This window comes from Leiobunum rupestre, chromosome 9 (genome assembly GCF_980474605.1).
Source record: "Leiobunum rupestre chromosome 9, qqLeiRupe1.1.hap1, whole genome shotgun sequence".
NCBI lineage: Eukaryota > Metazoa > Arthropoda > Arachnida > Opiliones > Sclerosomatidae > Leiobunum > Leiobunum rupestre.
The window spans coordinates 12,032,875-12,058,543 of record NC_143392.1 but is presented as its reverse complement, the minus strand read 5'-3'; the positions used below and the strand labels follow the sequence as shown (position 1 = coordinate 12,058,543).

The 25,669-nt window shown below is 39.0% G+C and overlaps 2 protein-coding genes across 2 annotated transcripts; both read left to right on the top strand.

Annotated features, from left to right (window-relative positions):
* Positions 1-234: 234 nt before the first annotated feature.
* On the top strand, positions 235-9,367 carry LOC149926557 (carbohydrate sulfotransferase 14-like). The gene is made up of 2 exons (XM_090157711.1): positions 235-412; positions 8,838-9,367. Exons 1-2 carry the CDS (start codon positions 235-237, stop codon positions 9,365-9,367), a joined length of 708 nt encoding a protein of 235 aa, XP_090013837.1.
* A 5-nt stretch (positions 9,368-9,372) lies between these two features.
* Positions 9,373-11,497, top strand: LOC149926556 (carbohydrate sulfotransferase 11-like). Its single transcript, XM_090157710.1, has 4 exons — positions 9,373-9,450; positions 10,145-10,154; positions 10,564-10,988; positions 11,108-11,497. Exons 1-4 carry the CDS (start codon positions 9,373-9,375, stop codon positions 11,495-11,497), a joined length of 903 nt encoding a protein of 300 aa, XP_090013836.1.
* The last annotated feature ends 14,172 nt before the right edge of the window (positions 11,498-25,669 follow it).

Here is a 25,669-nt window from a genome sequence, read left to right as displayed (position 1 = left end):
CGGATTCGGAGGAAAGTGGGAATTTCGACTTATGAGTGTACCCCCGGTATGTATTTAACTACGGTACGGGGGTATACAAATCTTTTAGTCTAAGTCAGTTTCATGTCTTTGTGGGGCACGTAGAAGTGTATTAAAAGTACTTTCAATCTTTAATATCTACTACAAATACCCGTACACCTCCAAGGAACTAGATCCAAACTTAAACACCTCGGATCGGAACTAAGGCTGGCAACCATGAAATACGTCTGTCGTTACTACCAACTGGATCGAGAAAGTTCTTTGAGGGAGAGAAAGTTGAATATGTTCGAAAAAGGCGATGCCAGACGGGGCGTGCAAAGCGGCCAAAGCCGTTGCAGCATTCTGGTCGATGATTCCTCAAACCCGATCTTTTGCTTCGTTCCTAAAGTCGGAAGTACGAATTTCAAACGCCACTTCCCGACTGAAAGGGGAATCTCTCGCGGGAAGAATCCGCGCAACGATGTCTTGTCCCAACTCAAACTGGTTACGCCCGCATACCTCGACGACAACCAGCTCTCTTTGAAGAAGCTTATTATGTTCCCTCGACTTCCTTTTGATACAACATTCGTTTTGTGTCATAATATAATTATTTTTGCGTTACAGATCAACTTAAATCCATTTAGTAATTTTAGAAATACAAAAAGTACTAAATCTTTTCCGTTATTTTTTTTAAAAAATTGACTGATCGCATTGAACTGCCCACCCCAGATCACAGGGTTTGAGCTGCTTTGCCATACTGGATTCGATGCGAGCCGTTACGAGTAAAGGACGACCAGGACACGAATGTCCTCTTCCATACTCGGTTGTCCACGTACTCCAAACCTACCCAAGATAGAACCGTCTTCAATTGGTTCGCCAAAGTGCCTCTAGAGAAAAATACAAACGTTTTAAGATCTAGCGATTGGACTTTGAATTATTCGGGTAAAGTATGACCGAGTATCTATAGGACATACACACGTATAAATGTTTAATTTTATCATTTGTGTTAATTGATTTCAGAAAGATTAAAAAAAGTCACAGAATATTAATTTTAATAGTTTTTTATTTTAAACTTTTCTTTTGTGATAATGTCCATGTTCACACTAAACTCTATATTTATCTATTTAAACATTAAAATTACATACAAATATCTACATAACATTTTGTCACGTGAGAGGGGAAGAGAAAACGTCACATAGGAGCGCTTCAATCGCGACGGATGGCGGACGCTTTGGGAACCAATGAGAAGGAGCCTACACTTCTAGAATGAGAAGACTGAAAGCAACGTTAAAAATCGGCTCGACATAGTCATTCTCGCTAAGTAGAAAAAGTTCATTTCAAAAGGAATTTACTGCTTTATAGCTCCTCTATGGCGATAAGCTTTTGCGGACACTCCTCGCTCGTGGTGGTCTAACAGGCCACTTACCACAATCCTCCGCTTGCCCACTGCAGCTTCTTGAATGTGACCACTTTTTATGGTAGAGCTTCGTTCCTCGCCGGATAGCGAAAGTTCGGGTTATAGATGGCGCTACACAATACTAGTGAGCTTTCCCGCTTCCATTTAATGACTGCTGACAGAGCATGCGTGGCGCACCGTTTTTAAACAGAGCTGCACACCAAGACTTGGTCTCGGGCTCAGTCTAACCAAACGTTACTTTTGTTTGGCCTTAGTCCCGTCTCGGTCTCACCAAACGTTTTGTTTGGCTTTAGTCTCGTCTCGGGCTCACCAAAAGTTTTGTTTGGCCTTAGTCTCGTCTCGGTCTCACCAAACGTTTTGTTTGGCCTTAGTTTCATCTCGGTCTCACAATAATTTCCCCAAAAACACGAGATCTAGTCTCGGGATCATATTGTTTTTCTCCGAAACACAAGAGCTCGCCTTGAACTCACAATTCCTCTCAGTGGCGGCGCCACGAATTTTCGCGAGGGTAGGCAAACCCAATAAATGGGCCCCCCTTTTCTCAACGAAATGCTCCAATAAAATAAGGTAGTGAGGTACATGACGAACAAAAAAGTTCTAACAACAGTAAAACGAGTCCAAATATAACAGAACTGGTTTTATTTACTAGGAGATACCTCAATAATTTCTAAATACATTATTGACAATTGTTTCATTGTTATTTATAAATAATTTTATCTCTTGGGACAATTTTGAGACCCTTTCTAGATCAATTTGGGGCCCCTTATAGGGTGATTTTGGGGACCCTCAAAATCTTACGGTAGGCAGTGGCCTACCTGGCCTACCCCCTAGCGCCGCCACTGATTCCTCTCCCTAAACATTTGGGCTTCTCTCGGGCTCATACTTTTCTGTTACTAACAAGAGCTCGTCTCAGTAAGAATTTGCGTAACTCGCGGGGCTCATTCCAGTCTTTTAATATCTTTTTTAAGTCTTCATATTTTTTTAATATTGTCAAACGAAACAGCCGGGCGACCAGGCCTGGTACGCTCTTCACTACAACAATCTTCGAAAATTCTAGAAGGTAGTTCACTTTGGATCTATCAGAAAACTACTGGGTTAAATCACGTTATCCGAAATAGCCAATTACGTAAATTCCGTATTAACCCGGTAGGCCAGAGCTCTCTTCAAGGGCGACACGGCCAACTTTGATCACGCGCTGTTCGCGCTTTAGCTATAGCGCAAACAGGACGTAATCAAAGTTGGTTGTGTTGGTGAGAAAGAAAGCGTTACGGTTTCGGCACGTGTTGCTCTGCGCCGCAGCGCTGCCCAGTGGTCAAGAGAAACATAATCTTGCTAAAACGGACACACAACCGTCTCTTAAAAATCAAAAGGTCTCATATCGGTCTGGTTTCAAAAATATGGTCTTAGCTAGGACTCGTAGTAATACTCTATATTATATTGGACTCAGCTCAGGCTCACAGCAATTTACTATACTTTAATGGTCTCATCTCAAGTTCACAAGGTCTCATCTCGGGCTCAAATTAAAAGACCCCAAAGGTTTGGTCTCTTCTCGGGCTCGTATCATTTTCATAATAAATCCTGCGCTCAGTCTCAAATCGAGCTCGGCCTCTTACAAGTTAGTGTAAGACCAGCCCGTTCAGCTATGTTGCTAATAGAAGCTGGAAACCCCCGTACAATGTTGTGTGACGCCATCTTCAGCATAGTGGTGGTAAAAATCTTCCTCATTTATACCACTATCCTCCATAAATAGAATATTACCTGTTAGCATTGTCATGCTCCCTTTAATAAGTAAAATGGACTGCTCCTTCGTTAACTTTTTCTCTTCTCGTCGATCGTGAACAATTGTCATACTTTAAAATATTATTTGAAAATATTAAAATATTGGTATTTGGTTCGAATGATGGAAAATAATAATTTCGTTTACAAACGCTAAACCTACGGATGATATTTAAAAATCTACCCGCGTCCACATTAACACCTGTTTTTCCATCCGGCATTTTCACATCCTTTTGACGCGTACTTTTCCGAGTTGTTTACAATCCTCATAACCGTGTCGAAAAGCTTGCAGATCGTCGACAATGGCTAGCCCTATGTAAAAATACGAGCTACGGAAAATTGGTGCTCGGTATCATCTTGATAGCTCCCATGTTTACGATCCTGTGGTATTATGGTTCTGACGGATTCGTGGAATGCCCTAATATGAGAAAGTCGACTTATCAGAGTGTCAGTGAAACTGACCCAGTTTTGTCTTCTTGTGAGGTTCGTGGACGCGATGGACGAAAGAACGTGGACAGAGATTATCGACTCTACCGCGTTTCGGAGAAAGTTTTCCAGGCCGGCCCTTTCAAGGCGGTGAATCGTTACGACCACTTGAACGCCACGGAGCGACGCTTGGCAACCGCGAACGACGGCTGCCGCTATTACCACACTGTTAAAAAAAAATTGTTCTAATTTGAACAAATTGCCGTTCAGAAGGTTGTCCCTGTAACAGAACGCCATTTTGTTCTAATATGAACAAAAAATATTCGTTCGATAAAGAACGATGGTTCTATATTGAACAAACCTTTGTTCAAATTAGAATGCTTTGTCGTTCGCGGTAGAACTCTTTGCCGTTCGCCGTGGATCATTTTCTCGTTCGCCGCGGAATGCTTTGTCGTTCGCGGTAGAACTCTTTGCCGTTCACCGTGGATCATTTTCTCGTTCGCCGCGGAATGCTTTGTTGTTCGCGGTAGAACTCTTTGCCGTTCGCCGTGGATCATTTTCTCGTTCACCGCGGAATGCTTTGTTGTTCGCGGTAGAACTCTTTGCCGTTCGCCGTGGATCATTTTCTCGTTCGCCGCGGAACGCTTTGTCGTTCGCGGTAGAACTCTTTGCCGTTCGCCGTGGATCATTTTCTCGTTCACCGCGGAATGCTTTGTTGTTCGCGGTAGAACTCTTTACCGTTCACCGTGGATCATTTTCTTGTTCGCCGCGGAACGCTTTGTCGTTCGCGGTAGAACTCTTTGCCGTTCGCCGTGGATCATTTTATCGTTCGCCGCGGAATGCTTTGTCGTTCGCGGTAGAACTCTTTGCCGTTCGCCGTGGATCATTTTCTCGTTCGCCGCGGAATGCTTTGTTGTTCGCGGTAGAACTCTTTGCCGTTCGCCGTGGATCATTTTCTCGTTCACCGCGGAATGCTTTGTTGTTCGCGGTAGAACTCTTTACCGTTCACCGTGGATCATTTTCTTGTTCGCCGCGGAACGCTTTGTCGTTCGCGGTAGAACTCTTTGCCGTTCGCCGTGGATCATTTTCTCGTTCGCCGCGGAACGCTTTGTCGTTCGCGGTAGAACTCTTTGCCGTTCACCGTGGATCATTTTCTCGTTCGCCGCGGAATGCTTTGTTGTTCGCGGTAGAACTCTTTGCCGTTCGCCGTGGATCATTTTCTCGTTCGCCGCGGAATGCTTTGTTGTTCGCGGTAGAACTCTTTGCCGTTCGCCGTGCATCATTTTATCGTTCGCCGCGGAATGCTTTGTCGTTCGCGGTGGAACTCTTTGCCGTTCGCCGTGGATCATTTTCTCGTTCGCCGCGGAATGCTTTGTTGTTCGCGGTAGAACTCTTTGCCGTTCGCCGTGCATCATTTTCTCGTTCGCCGCGGAATGCTTTGTCGTTCGCGGTAGAACTCTTTGCCGTTCGCCGTGGATCATTTTCTCGTTCGCCGCGGAATGCTTTGTCGTTCGCGGTAGAACTCTTTGCCGTTCGCCGTGGATCATTTTCTCGTTCGCCGCGGAATGCTTTGTCGTTCGCGGTAGAACTCTTTGCCGTTCGCCGTGGATCATTTTCTCGTTCGCCGCGGAACGCTTTGTCGTTCGCGGTAGAACTCTTTGCCGTTCGCCGTGGATCATTTTCTCGTTCGCCGCGGAATGCTTTGTCGTTCGCGGTAGAACTCTTTGCCGTTCGCCGTGGATCATTTTCTCGTTCGCCGCGGAATGCTTTGTCGTTCGCGGTAGAACTCTTTGCCGTTCGCCGTGGATCATTTTCTCGTTCGCCGCGGAACGCTTTGTCGTTCGCGGTAGAACTCTTTGCCGTTCGCCGTGGATCATTTTCTCGTTCGCCGCGGAATGCTTTGTCGTTCGCGGTAGAACTCTTTGCCGTTCGCCGTGGATCATTTTCTCGTTCACCGCGGAACGCTTTGTCGTTCGCGGTGGTACTCTTTGCCGTTCGCCGTGGATCATTTTCTCGTTCGCCGCGGAATGCTTTGTCGTTCGCGGTAGAACTCTTTGCCGTTCGCCGTGGATCATTTTCTCGTTCGCCGCGGAATGCTTTGTCGTTCGCGGTAGAACTCTTTGCCGTTCGCCGTGGATCATTTTCTCGTTCGCCGCGGAATGCTTTGTCGTTCGCGGTAGAACTCTTTGCCGTTCGCCGTGGATCATTTTCTCGTTCGCCGCGGAATGCTTTGTCGTTCGCGGTAGAACTCTTTGCCGTTCGCCGTGGATCATTTTCTCGTTCGCCGCGGAATGCTTTGTCGTTCGCGGTAGAACTCTTTGCCGTTCGCCGTGGATCATTTTCTCGTTCACCGCGGAACGCTTTGTCGTTCGCGGTAGAACTCTTTGCCGTTCGCCGTGGATCATTTTCTCGTTCGCCGCGGAACGCTTTGTCGTTCGCGGTGGAACTCTTTACCGTTCACCGTGGATCATTTTCCGTTCGCCGTGGATCATTTTCTCGTTCACCGCGGAACGCTTTGTCGTTCGCGGTAGAACTCTTTGCCGTTCGCCGTGGATCATTTTCTCGTTCGCCGCGGAACGCTTTGTCGTTCGCGGTGGAACTCTTTACCGTTCACCGTGGATCATTTTCTCGTTCGCCGCGGAACGCTTTGTCGTTCGCGGTAGAACTCTTTGCCGTTCGCCGTGGATCATTTTCTCGTTCGCTGCGGAACGCTTTGTCGTTCGCGGTAGAACTCTTTGCCGTTCGCCGTGGATCATTTTCTCGTTCGCCGCGGAACGCTTTGTCGTTTGCGGTAGAACTCTTTGCCGTTCGCCGTGGATCATTTTCTCGTTCGCCGCGGAATGCTTTATCGTTATCCAATACAAAGAGTACATGAAGTAATTGCTTTCAAAATTATAGCTCATGTCACCTGTCGGCGGTTCATCATGCTTAATTAATAAAAGTAACCTAACCTAACCCATTGCCCACCGAAAAGGAAAACCAGGCCTAAAACTAGTTTCATTGAATTTAGTTCCAACCTCAACTACAACCATCTTATTAAGCTTAAATATCTACCACGAAAGTGATATGCGTAACATTTCATAGCGCAAAAGATATAACATTCTATTCTCAGCCGAGATGCCGAGAACTGGTAACGAACGATTTTATAATTTACTTATTTATTTATTTCTAGTATATTACGAAATATTTTCTGTAAATTTTAATTCTGGAACTTGGGCAATTACATTTCCGAACGAATTTCGTCTACCTTTCCAATCAAAAAAAAATATACTTAAAAAAACTGTGCGTGTCCTATAAAGTCGGACCTTTCACAACCTCTTTTCGTTTTTCACTTCGTTAGGACACGGAGGTTATTTATATCGTTATTTGGGTGAAGTTTCTTTTCAATAGGTGGGGTAGTTTCTGAGAAACAGCGTTACAGACCTAACGCCATTTGAGTCGCTAATGAAATTGAAAACAACTTCATTACAACCTGTTCTAACTAACCCTGTAAATAAACTACTACGAGTAATAGTTTAATCGACCAGTACACTAACTTAAAACAACATAATAATGTACGAAAAAACTAGCTATAACAAAGCGCACTCTAAACCCCTCGTTTATAACTACCCAGGTAGCAAAATAACGTTTGTAAAATGGTCAATATTTGGTTTAAGGTCAAAATAACGTTTAATGGTTATTATCCCACTAATTATAAATGTTTATATTTAGTAAAATATTGACCTCTTTTTGAACTCATGTTTTTATCAAAATAGTTAGGTTGAAAAAACCACGTTATTTAAATTATATTCACCACATTCAAAAACGTCACTTTTAATATGGATATTTAGGTTAAAATAACGTTATATAATTTAACTTTTTAAGGGTATATCTTTTGGCAAACATGAGACGTTTTTATGTTTGTTACCTATCAACTAATTTTTTAATAAAAGTTTATTTATAGAAGTGGTTAATATTTAACTAAATATAAACTTTATTTATATGTTTGTTTGTCCGCTATAGAAATCTACAGTTTTCAACTTACTTCGACCACATTGGGTATACTATCTCATGGTACCCTGACTCTGGTTTTCGACGGTTACGGTCGGCAAAACATATTTAATTAATTCGATTAATTTAATAATTAGGTATATCCGCTATACATAAGATACTACACAAAAGACCGAGTATCTTCATTCTTTGGCCCTACACAGGAAAAACGATTAAAGTATGGTAATGTTTTTTAAAAAACTTCTTCTATAGACACTAGGCCGTATGATAAAAGGGAAATTATTGTGTAATCAACGTATAATTGTTTGAAATTGGCATAAATCAGTTGGTTATATAGGGTACGGTGCCATGCGTGGAGAGAGTTATTCCAGCGTTGTACGTTGGTCTTTTATGTGACGGTGTCAGTCACTGGTGCTATTACAGGAAATTGCCTGCACTGCTTAATCAAAGGTATATTTCTAAGGAAAATAACTTCCTTATATTCCGTTATAGGCGTATTTCCTAAATGCTCCATCTAATTAGACAATAATTATATAAATGTATTAAACCGACATTATATAGACGTTAATCCTATAACGTTAACACTTGGTGAATGTGACATCATTTAATAGTTTGGTTTTCGTTTAATATATACGTTAAATTAACGTCAAATCATAAAACTTTTAAACTTGGGTTTCTGTTAGTACTAAAAGACTTAATATCAACCGTTTTAAAAACCGTCTATTTTGGTGACATCGTCAACCATTTCATAACGTTTATCTCTCAACATAGTTTCAACGATTCACAAACGGTTTATCAACGAGATTTTGCTACCTGGGTATGGATGTTATACTTGTTTGTTACTTTTGGCCATACGAAGTTTTCAGCAAAATAGTGTAACACTTATTTGTTACTTTTGGCCTTACGACGTTTTCCGCAAATTAGTGTCACTTATTTTTTACTTTTGGTCATACGTTGAAAGTGTCACGTTTACAGGTTAGTACATGTACATGAGTCCAATACAAAATAATACATATAGGCTTGTGTGTAAAACCTGTTCTAAGGGGAACGAATCTATTCTATCTTATAGTTTACAAGCCTTCCTCCAGAGGGCGAAAGAGCATTCGTTCTTATTTGAACGAAAAAAAATATCTTGAACACACCGTTCTCTGTTACATACCTTTAGAACGCTATCGTTCATTTTTGAACAGACTGTTCTAAGTTGAATGTCTTCTGAACGAATTTTTAACAGTGCAGCTGGACCAAGAAGAATCGCTCTGGGAAAACAAGTCGAACGCGTTGCGAAAGGGAAAGCGGAATCAATGCGGTCTTACTCGCTACAGCGTCGTCGTGGATGACGCCTTGGACGTGCTGTTCTGCTTCATTCCCAAAGTAGGCTGCTCCAATTTCAAACGATACTTTTTGAATAATTCGGGAATAGAGGGCGATATGGAATACGACCTATTGAAAATGGTGTCACCTTCGATCTACACGGAGAACAACAAATACAAGAAGATTATGTTCACTCAACATCCCTTCCGAAGACTGGTCTCAGCCTACTTGGATAAATTGTACAGTCCTTCTACGAAAGAGGTTCATTATAGAAAGTATTCGGTGCCCATTATGCAAAGGTACAGGGGCGAGAATTTGGACTTGTCTAAAAAACCTCGTTTGACCTTCGAGGAGTTTGTGGACTACCTGATCGAGACTCCGCCAAGCCATTACAACATTAACTGGATGCCATATGGGATTCGATGCGAACCTTGCCGAATTCCTATTTAGGCAAAATGGAAACGTTGACTGAGGACACAAAATTCCTCTTCCACAGCCGGCTGTCCACGTACTCCAACTCTACCAAAGATACGGTAGCTTCGAAACTATTCGCGCAAATACCTGACTATTTCTGATGTCGTCTATGCACTTAAACTTTAACTATTGGCTCTAGCCTTGATTTATATATAAAATCAGGCTCAGGTAGTTGTAATAAGTCCAATGTGCTAATTTTATAGTATGATAAAAAAATGACTTCGAAACCGGTCAGACTATCTTTGTAAAATATCATTGTTGTTATGAAATATGCAAATCTAATTCAGAAAGAATACAAATCCGACAATTACTGACCTGATCTAGATTGCAAGAGTTTCGGATTTATCCATGCTCCCATTTGAAAGCCTTGTGAAAGCTAGTAATGCTATTCGTCTATATTGTCTATGCGTTACCCAACAGAACCATAAGACTTTCTTCCGATCCAATAAAACGCTTAAGAAAGTCGATTGATTTTGTCACGCAAGTTGCCTTAGATATATCGCTCATCAACTGGTAAGTATACCAAACGCGTGCAGGATGACGGTAGGATTATGCAGGATTGCGGGAGAGTATTTCTAAAATCACAATATTCAATCAGAATTAATGGTGGAAATGGTGGCGCTCGTGTTTTGGCGTGAAATAAAGTCTAAAGAAAGGATCAGCTTTCGCAATTGGGTTTGTTTCAATAAATGAAGTTTAATATAAGTCTGGAAAAACTTAATTTGTAATTAAGGATCATCTGCACAATATTAGTGCGTATCTGGTAAGTGTTTTACAGTATACGTCTGGTATCAGGCGGGGCTCCAGAGGGGGGAAACATGCCCCCCAAACCGCTGAAATATATGAAGCTGTATGAGATGAAAACTGCGATCGCTTCACTCACTCGGCCAATATCCACGTGATGAGCCCCCCAAAGTGTTTGTCTGGAACCGCGCCTGTCTGTTATTTAATCAGTACACATGTATATGGATATAGTAGTAAATCGAATGTATAAATGCAAGTTAGCGGTTTAGTTTTTACCTGGAAACGGAACAACGCTGTGTTCCAGTTTCCCGCGGATCGGCGGTTAAATTGCTTCGTCCGAAATATGGTAGAGAACGCTAATTTCACAAGCGCTAAGATATCTCGGACATTTCGGCGGTACAAATCAATCCTGTTCGCTGTTATTTTAGGTATTCCTTTCATTGTGCTTTTCCTACACTTGTCCGCTGACTTGATCGGATTCCGCAAAATAGTCATTAGCCCGCCTGGGCACAAAGTCAGTTTGTACATTCTTCGGAATGACAGGACCAAACTGGAAAGAGAAAATGAATCGATGAAGAGGTTCCAAAGAAGGGCCAACACCCTGAACGATGTTTGCCGCCATTTGAATCTGGACCAGCAGGAAGCTCTCACGGAAAGGTTGTCATTCTTACTAAACCAGGATACTTCGGTGATCCGCTATAAGCTCAACCTTTTCGTGGACGACAAATCGCGCACGTTGTTCTGCACAATGCCGAAAGTGGGGTCCACCAATTTCAAGCGGTTTTTCTTGAACGAGATGGGGATTATGAAAATGAAAGACATACACGATATGGCGAAAGATCATCTGAAAACGGTACCTCTTTCGTCGTTTTATCACCAAGACCACCCGGAATTACAGTCGTACCGGAAGATTATATTCACGCGCCATCCATTCCGAAGATTGGTCTCAGCCTACTTTGATAAATTGAACAGGAATTTCTTAAGGTTTTTTACGTGCCTATCATGAAACGCTCTCGAGGGAACAATTTTAACTCGAGTGCCGATCCCGTTCCGACCTTTGAGGAATTCGTGGACTATCTGATCTACACTCCCCCAATTCACTACAACCAGCATTGGCTGCCGTATTGGATGCTCTGCGAGCCGTGCATCGTCAAGTACGACTACATCGGCCAGCTCGAGACCATGAACCAGGACACGGAATTCCTCTTTGGCGCTCGCTTTCCCACTTACCACAATCCTACAAACGATACTATCGCTCAGAAACTGTTCAGTCAAGTGTCTCGAGAGAAAAAGTTGAAGTTGTATGAAAACTTCCGACTAGACTTTGAATTGTTTGGTTACACTGCCGAAGGCTACCTATAACGATGGTAACGTTGTCACGTTCACATAGCAAATTAATCAAGTATGAAATAACTGTTTCAACAGAAATAAATAATAACATTCGTGTAAAATGTTTTGGGTTTTATTTTATCAAATAGAGTTTAGTACGATCGCGATACGTATACAAGATAAATTTTTGGGACCCAAAACTTCTTCCGCTCATACCCTGTAGTTTTTATTGAACTTAATTCCTCGGCAGTATTTCCTTTTATCGTTTCACAAATTGAACTATTTTTATTAATTTATTGTTCTAGAAAGTTTGAGACATTGTTGTAACAGACACCTTCTTATCCGAGGGCTATCTATAACAATAGGCCTTTCTATAAAGTAACATTGGCTTTCTGGTTATAATGTTGCTGCTGTGTCACGGGTGACATATCGATGACGTCTTACTACGAAAAGTCCTGGACATAAGAGTAAATTCGACGAGGAACCCTGTTTTTAAGCATAAACTGAACTGAACTTCTAAGTATTTCGAGACGGATGAGGTACAGAAAAACAAGTTCAGCAAGTATAGCTTATTTTGTAGAAAGGCCAATTGTAGATGGATTGAGAGAAACGCTGAAAAACGTCTCGACATAGACATTCTCCCTATAGGAAAAAATAAATACATTCTTGGTATTACTATGCAATACCATTAAAAACTTAAGCATAAACTGAACTGAACTTCTACGTAGTTTCGAGACGGATGAGGTACAGAAAAACAAGTTCAGCAAGTATAGCTTATTTTGTAGAAAGGCCAATTGTAGATGGATTGAGAGAAATGCTGAAAAACGTCTTGACATAGACATTCTCCCTATAGGAAAAAAATAAATACATTCTTGGTATTACTATGTAATACCATTAAAAACTTGTAGTACTGTGTAATACCGTTAAATTCCTTTCAGAAATTGTAGTATAGTGTAATACTGTGCATTAGCTGTAATACTGTGTAGTAGCTGTAATACGGCGTAGTACCGTGTAATTCCGCGTTGTACTGTGTAATACAATGTGTAATATATGGCAGTACGGTGTAATAATTGGTAATACAATCAATATTCAGTAATACGTGTAGTACAAGTAATATTTCTGTAGTACCAAGTAATCTCTAGTCCGGTGTACACTAAAAACCCTAGTGGTTACCCCCTCGTTGTAGTATTCACGGTTCTAAAGTGATTACCTAACTGATTACACATTTAGCACTACCAGAGGCTGTACTCAGTTTCATACGATTGTAATCGGTGTTCAGATTTTTAGTTATCCCCTCGACTATTATTTATAACGAAAGGTTTTAAGTAGTCGAGGCTTGCGTTAGGACATGAAACGATCCCAAGGAAGGAAAATGATAAAGTTTAATGACGTAGCTTGTAGCAATTTCGTTATTGGTTTGATAGGGATAAATACGAAATCATAACGTGTTACGTCTCAAATTTGAAAATGAATACTTTCAGAAACGAGGTGAATAGTTATTATAGTAAAAAAAACAACTAAATTGGCCCATTCACAGGCCGTCTTTGCTTACTAAGCAATATAACCCATTTTCGAAGGGCCCGGATTCTAATGGTATTTTACCCTCAGTTATTTTAATAAAAATAAAATGCTACAATAGGACCCGGTTAAAAGACTTGACCTAGGACCCGGAATAAATATTACGCGGCCTTGGTGGCCTTTTGAATCAATTCATTTAAATACAATTTTACTTCATTCAGATGAGTTTTACACTTATGTCTGAGGGATAAGTCATCTGGAGACTTGCAAGCCCTCTTTTGCATATACATTAAATTTACAGAAATATATAAACACTCAAAAGAAACAATTATATAACATCACTATCCCGATAAAAATTGACTCACCTTCGCTACTAGCGACACAGGGCGAGATTAATAGGAAATAGGCAGCCGCAACGAAGCTTCGGGCGCGAAATATCTGCCGTGCGACGTCCCTGTGTTTCTTGGTCTAAGGTATGATTTAGTTAAGTGTGTTATAATTTGTTAAGGGTGTTATTATTGGTTCAGTGTATTAATTTGTATTTAATGTGTATTGACTTATAATAAAAACAAATGTAAAATTACTGAAAAACAAATTCTATTGTAAAAGGAAATAACCCAAAATGCAGGTGGTCAGTTTTAAAATAGTGAGGCACGGTGGAAAATTTCCAACCTATCTACGTCACAAGAATATCCCACGAAGCGTAGTGTGCACGGCTAAGACCCAAAAAAGGGAAACGGTGGTTTGTAGAAGTCGGGTGGTTCGTTGTCTCCAAATGAGATAGAGTTTGTGGTAGGCCTCCAGATGAGGCAAGGTTTATAAATAAATATTTAGATTTAAATTAAAATTCGTTGTCGTTCTTCGCGTTGTTAGTTAGTTAGTCAGTCGTAGATTTTGAGAAATGAGTTTAATTACTTACGCTGTATATTTCAATGGCGGTCACGTGGTTCAAAACGTCACAAACAGGATGTTCCGTCCAGAGGTCTTACTTAAACCTCGTCTGTGGCCCCTCTTTAGTTATGGTGCTAACGTCACTTAGCTAGTTGGAGAAATAAACGCGCTAGTCGCTGATGAAGATTCGGATGTCGGTGATATAGAAGATAAGTTAAATTGATTATTGATTAAAGAGAAAAGTCTCGTAGAGTGAAATGAGAAAGTGGCGGATTCATACGTGACAGCGGACGTTGCGTTAGTTCAACAGTACGAAGAGGATATGTTACTAGCGAAAGGAAAGGCTCAATGAAGGATAAACAAGGAAGCATTGGCGGACGAAGTGGACAGATCACCAACGAGCAGTGCCATAGTGAGAAACTCTAGTGCCACCGCTAGTAATAGACGCTAGCATAAACCTAGGAGCAACAAACACAAGGAGAACGCAGCTAGCCTTTAAGCACGCTAACGAAGGGTTGTGTACGAATTTCATTGGACGAACGTCACGAGCCTTTACGCTGAACGTTTTACGGTTGGGGGGGAAGACAATTTCTGAATTTTCCCCTTCCGACGGCAGCAGGCGCTAAAGTGTCTAGCCAATGAAAAATGCACGCAAGAAAATCCACGACTTTTGACGGGTTGCGTTCTACTTGTGTGGGGTGTTGTGTTTGTTGCTCCTAGCATAAACTATATTAATGTCTTATTCAACTTGTTAAAAGGTTCCACGTGCGTCTTGATATTTTCGTTTAAAACGGCTCGAGCGATTTCACGCGAGCTCCCTAAAATAATAAAAACGTGCGATACTTTTACGCTAAAATATCAAGGAGTGCATGGAACTTTTTAACAAGTTGAACAAGACATATTTAATTTACGCTAGTGCCTATTCAAACATTTTAAGGAGACCCAACCAAATTCACAGGTTTTAGGGGACAATTTCAGTCCACAATTGCGAATCGATATGGTTTGTCAAAAGTAGAGAAATTTCATTACCTATTGAAATATTTAGAGGGGGAGGCGAAAAGCGCCTTAGGAGGTTTAGTTGTATCGCAAGAAAATTATGACATACGCAGTTCCAAGTATAGATATATGCACCAAGAATAAATATGTAATATTTGTAATTTGAGCAAAAATGAACCGTACAATAACGCCATTTTGCTGGTGTAGATTTTTTATTAATACGCGAGGGTTAACAGTTTCAATCGTCTGTTTGCGGATTTTAATTATTTTCAAATGATTAAGAATCTAGTTTCACGTTAAAAATGGTTACCTGCCTTGTTAAAAATGGTTCGATTAGTTCAATTAGAAAGAGAGACCGAATATTGTCATTTTATTTTCGGTAATTGTAAAAGGCCTAATTTGATCAACTTTGCCAACCTCTTTTCGTAGATATTCCAGTCGTCATTCGCTAATTTACTTAAATAACCCGAGTTTTAAATCTTATCCGGTTTCGCTTAAGGCCCATAACGATATTATTTTAAAAACTTTAAAGCGTATAAATCTAATTTTCGTCAGTTTTGTCGCTTTAATGAGATAACCAACAAAATGTATACCTGTTTAGTAGTTATCGGCGAAATGTTTTGAGTTTTTGACCCCCCTCCCGGTTTCCATGGAGACCAAAGGCCCCTCCCTTCGGTGCAAACTATGTATTGCTGTAAAATTGTTAGACGAGCGAAATAAACTTAAGGAGTATTAGAGTGTTAGGGGTAAATACGGCCATGAGTGGCTTGACATGTAACAATTGTCAGGTTAACTGGAGAATCCAAATTGCAAAATAACCAGAACATATATGGATAATAGCAAAAGTAGCGTAAGACCCAAAAGTGTGTCAGCTGTACCTTCGCGCCTATTAAAATTTCTAGTGAGACCTAGTCACACTATAGACTACATAACCTACTAGTTGGAATAGTACTAGCAACATTATATTTAGTCTATAGTCTGGCGTGATTATTTGTCTTCGATTTACTCACCCGTATACATACGTTCTAAAACGCCTCACTTGGCGGCGCTGGAGTGCCTCGATTTTGATGACGCATTTTCCGACCCCCCCTTCGTTTCCCTTTTTAGTTCCACATCGAGATATATATATATATATCGAAGTGGGACTATAGCCCTTTTCGCAAACCGAGGGGTCGTAATGGGGGATAAACGCTCACGCATGCGCAAATAGCTGTTGGGGGCCAAGAATAAAATATCACGTTAACGATACATTTACATTTATTTAAGTAAAAACTATGTTGATATAACATAAATATACACGATTAAACTAAAATGGTCACGCAGCGTTATCAAACCGCATTAAATTCCCGCACAATAACAAACCATTGTCTGATAACTTGGCCCGCAAAGCCATACTGCGCAGGCGTGCATAAAATTACGAAAAGGGCTATTGCTATGGATGGAATGTCGTTAAGTGTTGTTGCGGTGTGTTTGTTTGTTTGTTGTGGAAAGCGACGACACAGTAGATGGAGCTGCGAAAAATTATTAATATAATAATTTATAATGTCGGCGACGACGGGATTTGAACCCAGATAACTGAGGGCCGCGTAATCTACAAAACCGACGCCTTTACCAGTCGAGCCATGTCGTCCTCTTGAATTTTGCGCTTGAACTTTTACCCTTGAACACTTTTATAGTTTGTATTTGTCTAGTTAAGTTGTCGCAATTGTCGTTCCTTTTTCCGCCTTATTTTTCGTATATTTACGGCGTTTAAGGTCAAGTGAACCTCAAACTTCGCCTCCCCCCCAATCCAGTGGATTTTCACGAAGGGTGACACGGGCGTAATGAGTGCGTTTGAGTGGCGCCCATTTCTAAGCTGATAAGCGATAGGGGGGCGCTATGGTTAAGTTAGTGGCCCCTTTGAAGTTTCAACTTTCTATCAAAATATCAGTGGTGCGTAATGGAGTATAATGGGTGCCTTTTATACAGGGTGTCTCAATTTGCTCGATCAGGCCATTTTTCTCAAAATGTATTTATGCTAGGGTTCTGAAATTTTCAGGGTTTATTTTTTAAGTATGGAAGGCTTAGGTTACTAAATTTCAGAAAAATCGAACGATTTTGTGCCGTTTTGGAAAATTTATTTTTTCACCGGTAGGTGTCACGCAAAATGTTTCAATAGAAAAGTTGTAGGGCATAGTCGAAAGTGTAAAAATAATTTTGGTTCGGTTGAAAAAGTAGTATTTTTCACTGAGTTTGGAGGTCGGGGGAAAACAAGTTGTACTAGCATGCAATAGCCTTTAACGAATTGTCGGTAACATGCATTTTAGTTATAAGATTTCGAAAAATAAACAAATAATTATTAGCCCAAGTGACAAATGTTTTTTAATGACTTCTACAAAATGTTTTCAAAAATGCCACCTTCTGATGCAATGCAAAATATGCACGATGTTGCATATTGCGAAATGCTCCCCGAACCATTTCTGGAGTCACCCGGCGACATGCTTCGATGATTCTTTGTCGTAAATCTTCAACGCTCGTCACAGGTGTTTGGTATACGTAGTCCTTTACGAATCCCCAAAGAAAAAAGTCGAGTGGTGTTAGATAAGGGGATCTTGCAGGCCAACGAACAGGACCAGTTCTTCCGATCCATCTTCCAGGAAACTCGTCGTTTAGATATGCAACCACGTCACGATATTGGTGAGGTGGCGCCCCATCTTGCTGGAGCCAGATGCGTCTGTACTCGGCCAGAGGAATGTCGTCCAACACGTTGGATATTTCATTTTGAAGGAACTCCAAGTAGTTTTGACCGTTCAGACGATTTGGCAGGAAGAACGGGCCAAAAATTCTGTCACCTAACAGACCAGCCCACACATTTAAGCGAAACTGCACTTGGTGGTGGTGAGGAAATCCCCAGTGTGGATTCTCGTAGTCCCACATATGTTGGTTTTGACGGTTGATCGTGAAAATCCTGGTGTGCGTCAGCCATGAGGCAAAACCAATTGCAGAAGTCGAGTCGGCGCTGTCTATCACCGTCATGCAGTCCTTGGTGAAGTGTCGCTCGATAAGGATGAAAATGATGTCTTTTGAGTGTTCTCCAAACGTAGTTTCGATCCAACCCTAAGTCAAAGCTGGCAGTCCTGACGCTCGCTCGAGGATAGGCGATGAAGTAGGCAAGTATGGTGTTTTCCATGTCGATGTCCTGGAGACCACTACCACGACACCTCGGATTAATATTACCACAGTTGTTGAAGTCGCGGATCACTCTAAGAACCGTCGTATGACTTGGTCTGCAATTGGGAAATCTTCGTCTAAATAACTGACTAACTAGAGTAGCGTTACGACGACCTTCTCCGTAAAATAATTCTAGCATATGAGCGCGCTGATCTCGAGTGTAAAGAGTCATACTGGACAATAATCGGCCAAGCTGAGATAATGTTTTAACTTTGAAATGTAAACGCTTTAAATACTATTCGGACAATTGATATTTCACGTTAAAAACAACAAAAGAAAAATAAGCGTAATTTTTGGTCTACAAATCTTTGTTTGATGATCTTACTCGTAACCACGTCGAAATGGAAGACGCGGTCTTCGTCTACTTTGTCTAATTAGGTGTTGAACGTAATAATTTTCTTTAACAATAACTTTTTGCAGATCTGATTATTAACTGCATAGCTGAAAGCATAAGTTCCCTAAAATAAATGTACATGTGTGTTGTGATTATGAACGATTGTTTACGTTCAAGGCTATTGCTTTGAAAGCAAAATATAGGTAACCTAATGATTTATTTAATTCAAAACTAGATCTTAGAACACCTATAAGCAAAAGAGATAAAGGGAGAATTAACATTCTTATTAATACTATTACCTGACCTAAGCCCTATTTAAATTCTAAATTTAACTCAATATATCTGACAAAGTAATTATTAACTTGTCATAACGGTAACGGGGAAAGAACCCCGCACTCACAAAAAGAAAAATATAACCACAAACAAGGCTAAAAAAAGTCTATATTAAAAAACAAGTAACAACTTAACAAACTTATGAAAATAATATTACCATATTCTGCAATAAAAATTAAAGCAAAACCCCCAGAGCCATACTCCACATTAAACCCTGAAACTAGTTCAGACTCACCCTCAGCAAAATCAAAGGGACTACGGTTAGTCTCAGCAAGACAGGATAAAAACCATACCCCTAATAAAACTAGTAAAAGACCCAACTTTACTAAAGAAAAGCTCCAACTCTCCCCCAAATTAAAACTTCCTACCAACTGGACAATACTCAATAAAATTAAAGCCAAACTTACCTCCTAAGAAATAGTTTGAGCCACAGCCCGGTAACACCCCAACATTCTATAAATAGAATTGGAGCTCCAACCAGCCCCTAAAAGGGAATAAACCCCTAAACTCGATAAAACTAAAAAATAAATTAAACCATACTGATAAAAAAAAACAGTACCCCCTAAATTACATAAAGCTCAATAAGCTAAGGCTAAAAATAGACCTAACACCGGTCTTAAGTAAAAAATCATTTTATTACTATATAAAGGCCAAATCTGCTCTTTAGTCATTAACTTTAAGCCATCCGAAAAAGGCTGTAAAAGACCCATATAGCCCACCTTATTAGGCCCTTTACGAATCTGAATATAACCTAATACCTTACGTTCCAATAAAGTAAAAAAAGCGACACTTACGAGAAGACACACTAATATCAGAGTATAACTTAAAATTTACAAAATTGTTAAAAAAGACACTGTTTTATAAATGAAGCTTAAATTCAACGCACTAATCTGCCATATTAACCAAATAAATTTTTACTAATTAACATTATATAAATAATTCATAGATTCTGGTCCTTTCGTACTAAGAAACTTTTTAAAAACTATAGATAGAAACCAACCTGGCTTAAACCGGTTTGAACTCAAATCATGTAATTTTTTAATAGTCGAACAGACTAACTAGTAAAGCTTCTTCACCTTACAGTTTAATTAATTCAACATCGAGGTAACAAACATACTCTTCGATTAGAACTCCAAAAGTATATTATCCTGTTATCCCTAAAGTAACTTAGTCTTATTTCACCAAAAATGGATCTTCATTAATTTTAACTAAACTAAGTTTATTAGCTACCGCCCCAGTATAATTAGCTTAGCTGTAAAACTAGAAAAAAAAATTTAAAACTAAAAAAATTAAGCTTTATAGGGTCTTATCATCCCATAGGCTAATTCTAGCATTTTTACTAAAAATTTAAATTCAAAATATTTAAAAAAGATAGACATACCCTATTTATCCATTCATACCAGATCTAAATTAAAAACCAAATGATTATGCTACCTTAGCACAGTCAGGCTACTGCGGCCCTTTAGTACAACCAGGGGGCAGAATTTACTTTAAATAACCATTCTTAAAGAAATGTTTTTGATAAACAGTTAAGGTAAATGATTGCCGAGTTCCTCTATTAAACTTAAATCCAAACTAATTCAACTAAAACTTAACCAAAAAATAACCAGCTCTTATCTCTACTAATTAAATCATTATGAACAATTTTTTAAAACTAAAATCTTCTCTTTATAACCCTTCAATTCTTAACAAAAAAATGTTATTAAATAACAAGCCACTATTAAGCCTCACTAACTACCCCTAACAAAAAATATAAAAATCATATGCTAAGCTTAACCCTAACAAACTTTTTGCTATTCTTTGTATCTAAATAACACCTACCTTTTTAATTTCTAAAGAAACCAGATAACCTAAAATTCGTATAGCATCTCACTACTAAATACTTATTCTATTAATTTTGTCACAATTAACACTTAAGTACCTAACTCATTCTAATTCGGGAAACTAAAATATATCTAAAATTTTAACCTACCCTGAGACAAAAGGTACAAAAAATTCTACTTTTAACTAAATCTTTCAACACCTTCACAGTTCACACTTATCTAACTTTTTCAAAAAAATTTAATAAAGCAAAAAAAAATAATTAGTTTATTCAACCAAATTCCCCCTAATATTCAAACTAAAAAATATTCATAAGAGCACTCCGTTATACAAAGAACTATTTAATGTAAATAAATCGCTTTAAAGCTCTACTCTAACCTCTAGATGCAAGTTCCCTTACATCTACTTTGTTACGACTTATCTAATATTAAAATTAGAGTGACGGGCGATATGTGCATGTTCTAGAGCCTGATTCAACTCATCTTATTAATAAAAATTTACTAATAAATCCTTTTTCACATAAAAATTCAATTCACGATCCAAATCTTAAATAAAGTAACACATCTCTACCCTAGCATAAACTACACCTTGATTTGAAGTAACAAAACCAACCTATCTATAATGAAAACTAACAATTTATTTAGCTAAGTAATCTAACAACAACGGTATATAAACTCAATTACTTAATAAAAACCAAGGTAAGATTTATCGGGGCACATCGATTACAGGACAAGTTCCTCTAGGAGGATAAAACACCGCCAAATTCTTTAATTTTAAAATTATTCCTTAAAACAATATAAGCTAGCATAGAAGGGTATCTAATCCTAGTCTTTACCCTAACTTTTCATCCAACAAACCATAAAATTTATTAAAAGATACTATTTCACTAGTTAACCCAAATTGTTTTTTAAAATTATAGCCAAAATGCGCATAAACAAACTTTGTATAAACCTTACGTATAACCGCAGCGGCTGGCACGCTTTTAGCTGGCTAATTCACTTTAATCTATATATAAAGAAATTAGATAAACATAAATAATATTTCTACCTTCAAAATCTATCAAAAGACATATAAAACTTTAAAGCAACTATAAAAGATTTTAGCTTAAATTAATCTATCCAGTAACTCAAACAAAACAATAGCCTCACAAAAGAATACCTAACTGAACCGCCTAACAATAATAATATAGTATAATAAAACCTAATTTTCCTTTTTCTTGAGAGAGGGTAAAAGAAAAAGAAAAAATTAAGTTTAATAAAGACAAATTATCTCCTGTACCTTCAAAGAGCACCGTGCAGCAACACCAAAACTTAAAAGTAAGCTAACTAAGCTTTTAGGCCCATAACCTAACGATGAGAATAACTCCTTTTATAATCATAAAACCTGCCAACCTAATTTTCTTAATAATAGTTTTATTAGGGCCAATAATCTCCCTAAGAGCTTCATCCTGATTCTTAGTCTGATTTGGCCTCGAGATAAACTTGATAGGCCTTATCCCCTTAATCATTAATAAAGTAAATATTAGTAGCTCAGAAGCTGCTATAAAATATTTCTTTGTGCAAGGGGTGGCTTCCTCGATGCTTATTATCAGATCCGTACAAATAGAAATAAATTTTTCATCCTCTTCTCTTACACTCTTAGCATTAATAACAAAAGTAGGGGCAGCTCCCGTACATTTCTGAGTCCCCACGCTCTTAGAAAGCGTCAGTTGACTAAGCACATTTATTATCCTAACATGACAAAAATTAACCCCTTTACTTCTAGTGACCTTAACAATAACTAAAATAAATCTCTTATTTTATATTGTGTTATCATTAATTTTTGGGGCCGTAGGGGGGTTCAACCAAACCGCCACAAAAAAAATTATGGGATTTTCGTCTATCTCCCATTTAGCGTGGCTTCTAGTGGCGCTAGAGCTTAACTTAAAAGTTTTTATAATTTATTTTCTTGTCTACTCAATCACCTTAGCTATTTTATCGAATATTTTAGATAGACATAATATTAATTCACTCAACAAAACTATATTTATATTCAAGGGGTCAAAACTACCCCTTTACTTGCTGATATTAAATTTGGGAGGGATACCCCCCATAATTGGATTTTTCCCAAAGATCCCAGTCCTAATACTGCTACTGGCAAATGCTAGATACCCCCTAATTCTCTTAATGTTATTAAGTTCTATAATCAACTTATATTTTTATCTACGAATTACTTACACTGCCTTAGCTATATTTAGTCAAAGACCACCAAACCTGCTAAAGGAACAAAACTGATTATCAACCTTGTTCCTTTTATTAGGCCCTCTAATTATCCTAAGCTATTAAGGCTTTAAGTTAAAAAAACTATAAACCTTCAAAGTTTACATTAATCAAAATTAAGCTTTAATAGGGTATATCTTAAAATTTGCAATTTTAAATTTTTTTTAAACTATAAAACCATAGTAAAAGGAGTAACCCATCAATAAATTTACAATTTACCTCCTATTTTCAGACATTTTACCGCGATGAATATGCTCAACTAACCATAAGGATATTGGGACACTATATATAATTTTTGGGGTTTGAGCCGCTATAGTTGGCTCTGTCCTGAGTATGGTAATTCGAATTGAATTAGGGCAACCAGGCTCAATGATAGAGAATGAACAAATTTACAACGTAATTGTAACCTCCCACGCTTTTGTTATAATTTTCTTTATAGTCATACCTATTATAATGGGAAGTTTCGGAAACTGGCTAGTCCCCCTAATACTAGGAGCCCCAGATATAGCATTCCCCCGTCTAAACAATATAAGATTTTGGTTACTCCCACCTTCTTTTCTCTTACTTTTGAGATCAACCATAGTAGAGAGTGGGGCCGGAACAGGATGGACAGTCTACCCCCCCCCCTATCAAGAAACTTAGCCCATAGAGGGCCTTCTGTCGATCTCACTATTTTTTCTTTGCATTTAGCAGGTATCTCCTCAATTTTAGGAGCTGTAAATTTTATCACGACTGTTATTAACATACGAACCCCTAGAATAATTTTTGAACGAGTACCTTTATTTGTCTGATCAATTAAAATTACAGCAATTCTTCTCCTACTTTCGCTACCAGTTCTTGCGGGGGCTATCACAATACTCTTAACGGACCGTAATTTTAATACTTCTTTTTTTGACCCAGCGGGAGGAGGGGACCCAATCTTGTACCAACACCTATTCTGATTTTTTGGGCATCCAGAAGTGTATATCTTAATCCTTCCTGGGTTTGGAATAGTTTCTCACATTATTAGACACCAAACAGGAAAAAAAAAGAACCGTTTGGGACACTAGGAATGATGTACGCAATGTTAGCTATTGGAATCTAAGGCTTTGTGGTATGAGCCCACCACATATTCACTGTCGGGATAGATGTAGACACACGGGCATACTTCACCGCTGCCACAATAATCATTGCTGTACCTACAGGAATTAAAATTTTCAGCTGATTAGCGACAATACACGGATCAAAGCTAAATTTAGACCCCTCTCTGTATTGAAGTCTAGGCTTTGTCTTTTTATTTACTATAGGGGGGCTCACAGGTGTAATCTTAGCAAATTCTTCACTAGATATCATTCTCCACGACACCTACTATGTGGTCGCACATTTTCATTATGTTCTATCAATAGGAGCGGTTTTTGCCATTATAGGAGGGATTGTTCACTGAATGCCTCTATTCACAGGACTAGTTATAAATCCTAAATGATTAAAGACACATTTCATCCTAATATTTTTGGGGGTTAATTTAACCTTCTTTCCCCAACACTTCCTGGGTTTGGGGGGGATACCCCGACGCTATTCTGACTACCCAGATGCCTACACCTCGTGAAATGTTATATCTTCACTTGGTTCCACGCTATCCATAATTGCTATAATTTATTTAATTTTTATCATTTGAGAAAGTATAGTGGCCCAACGAATTATAGTATTCTCCTCCCATATACCAACTTCTGTAGAATGGGCCCATCAGCACCCACATATAAGTCATACTAACACCCAATTAAATTTAGTGTTCAATTATGGCAACTTGAAATAAAATTCTCTTCCCAGACGCAGCTTCACCTATTATGGAACAAATAATCTTTTTCCATGACCATACTTTAATTATTTTAATCTTAATCACTATCTTAGTTTCATATATAATAATTAATTCATTAATTAATAAATTCTCAAATCGACTCTTACTAGAGGGCCAAGAAATTGAAACTTTCTGAACAATCATCCCCGCCTTCATACTTATTTTTATTGCTTTCCCATCGCTACAACTACTTTATATAATGGATGAAACAAACCACCCGACCTCCAAACTCAGTGAAAAATACGTCTTTTTCAACCGAACCAAAATTATTTTTACACTTTCGACTATGCCCTACAACTTTTCTATTGAAACATTTTGCGTGACACCTACCGGTGAAAAAATAAATTTTCCAAAACGGCACAAAATCGTTCAATTTTTCTCAAATTTAGTAACCAAAGCCTTCCATACATAACAAATTATCCCAGAAAATTTCAGAACCCTAGCATAAATACATTTTGAGAAAAATGGCCTGATCGAGCAAATTGAGACACCCTGTATAGTCGGTTATTTTTTGAAAACGACACAAGGGGGCGCCAACTTAACCGACCCCTTACCGCAAACGATGGAGCCGATTTTTCTGAGGTCACGTGCCGGAAAAGGGTAAACGCTTCGTAACAAAACCGTCAATGGGAAAGCTCTCAGTATTCTAATCTAGGGTACGAGTTTAAATCATCTTTGCTTTAACTGCACGATGAATCTAACGTAATCACGTGACCTCTCGTATTTTATATAAAGAGCTATTGTGTAATCCAAATAGCGACACTTTTATATTTGATCTGTCAAAACTAGAGGAAATTTAATAAGCGCATTATCAAGGATTTATGATCCAATGGGCATGCTAAGAGCCAAATTGATATTCCAGTTGTTATGGAGAGAAAGCAAAAATATACAAGCAAACGTGGGATCAGGAACTGTTAACAAAAGTAAAAACCCTATTTGACGGACCCTGAAACCTAGGAGCAACAAACACAACACCCCACACAAGGAGAACGCAACCCGTCAAAAGTCGT

Excerpts from the sequence above, each read along its gene's own strand:
- LOC149926557 (XM_090157711.1), top strand. The coding sequence starts at position 235 with ATGAAATACGTCTGTCGTTACTACCAACTGGATCGAGAAAGTTCTTTG. Across the intron at positions 413-8,837 it reads CTTCGTTCCTAAAGTCGGAA|TGCAGCTGGACCAAGAAGAA; the intron begins GTACGAATTTCA and ends AATTTTTAACAG.
- LOC149926556 (XM_090157710.1), top strand. The coding sequence starts at position 9,373 with ATGGAAACGTTGACTGAGGACACAAAATTCCTCTTCCACAGCCGGCTG. Across the intron at positions 10,989-11,107 it reads CGAAAGATCATCTGAAAACG|GAATTTCTTAAGGTTTTTTA; the intron begins GTACCTCTTTCG and ends TAAATTGAACAG.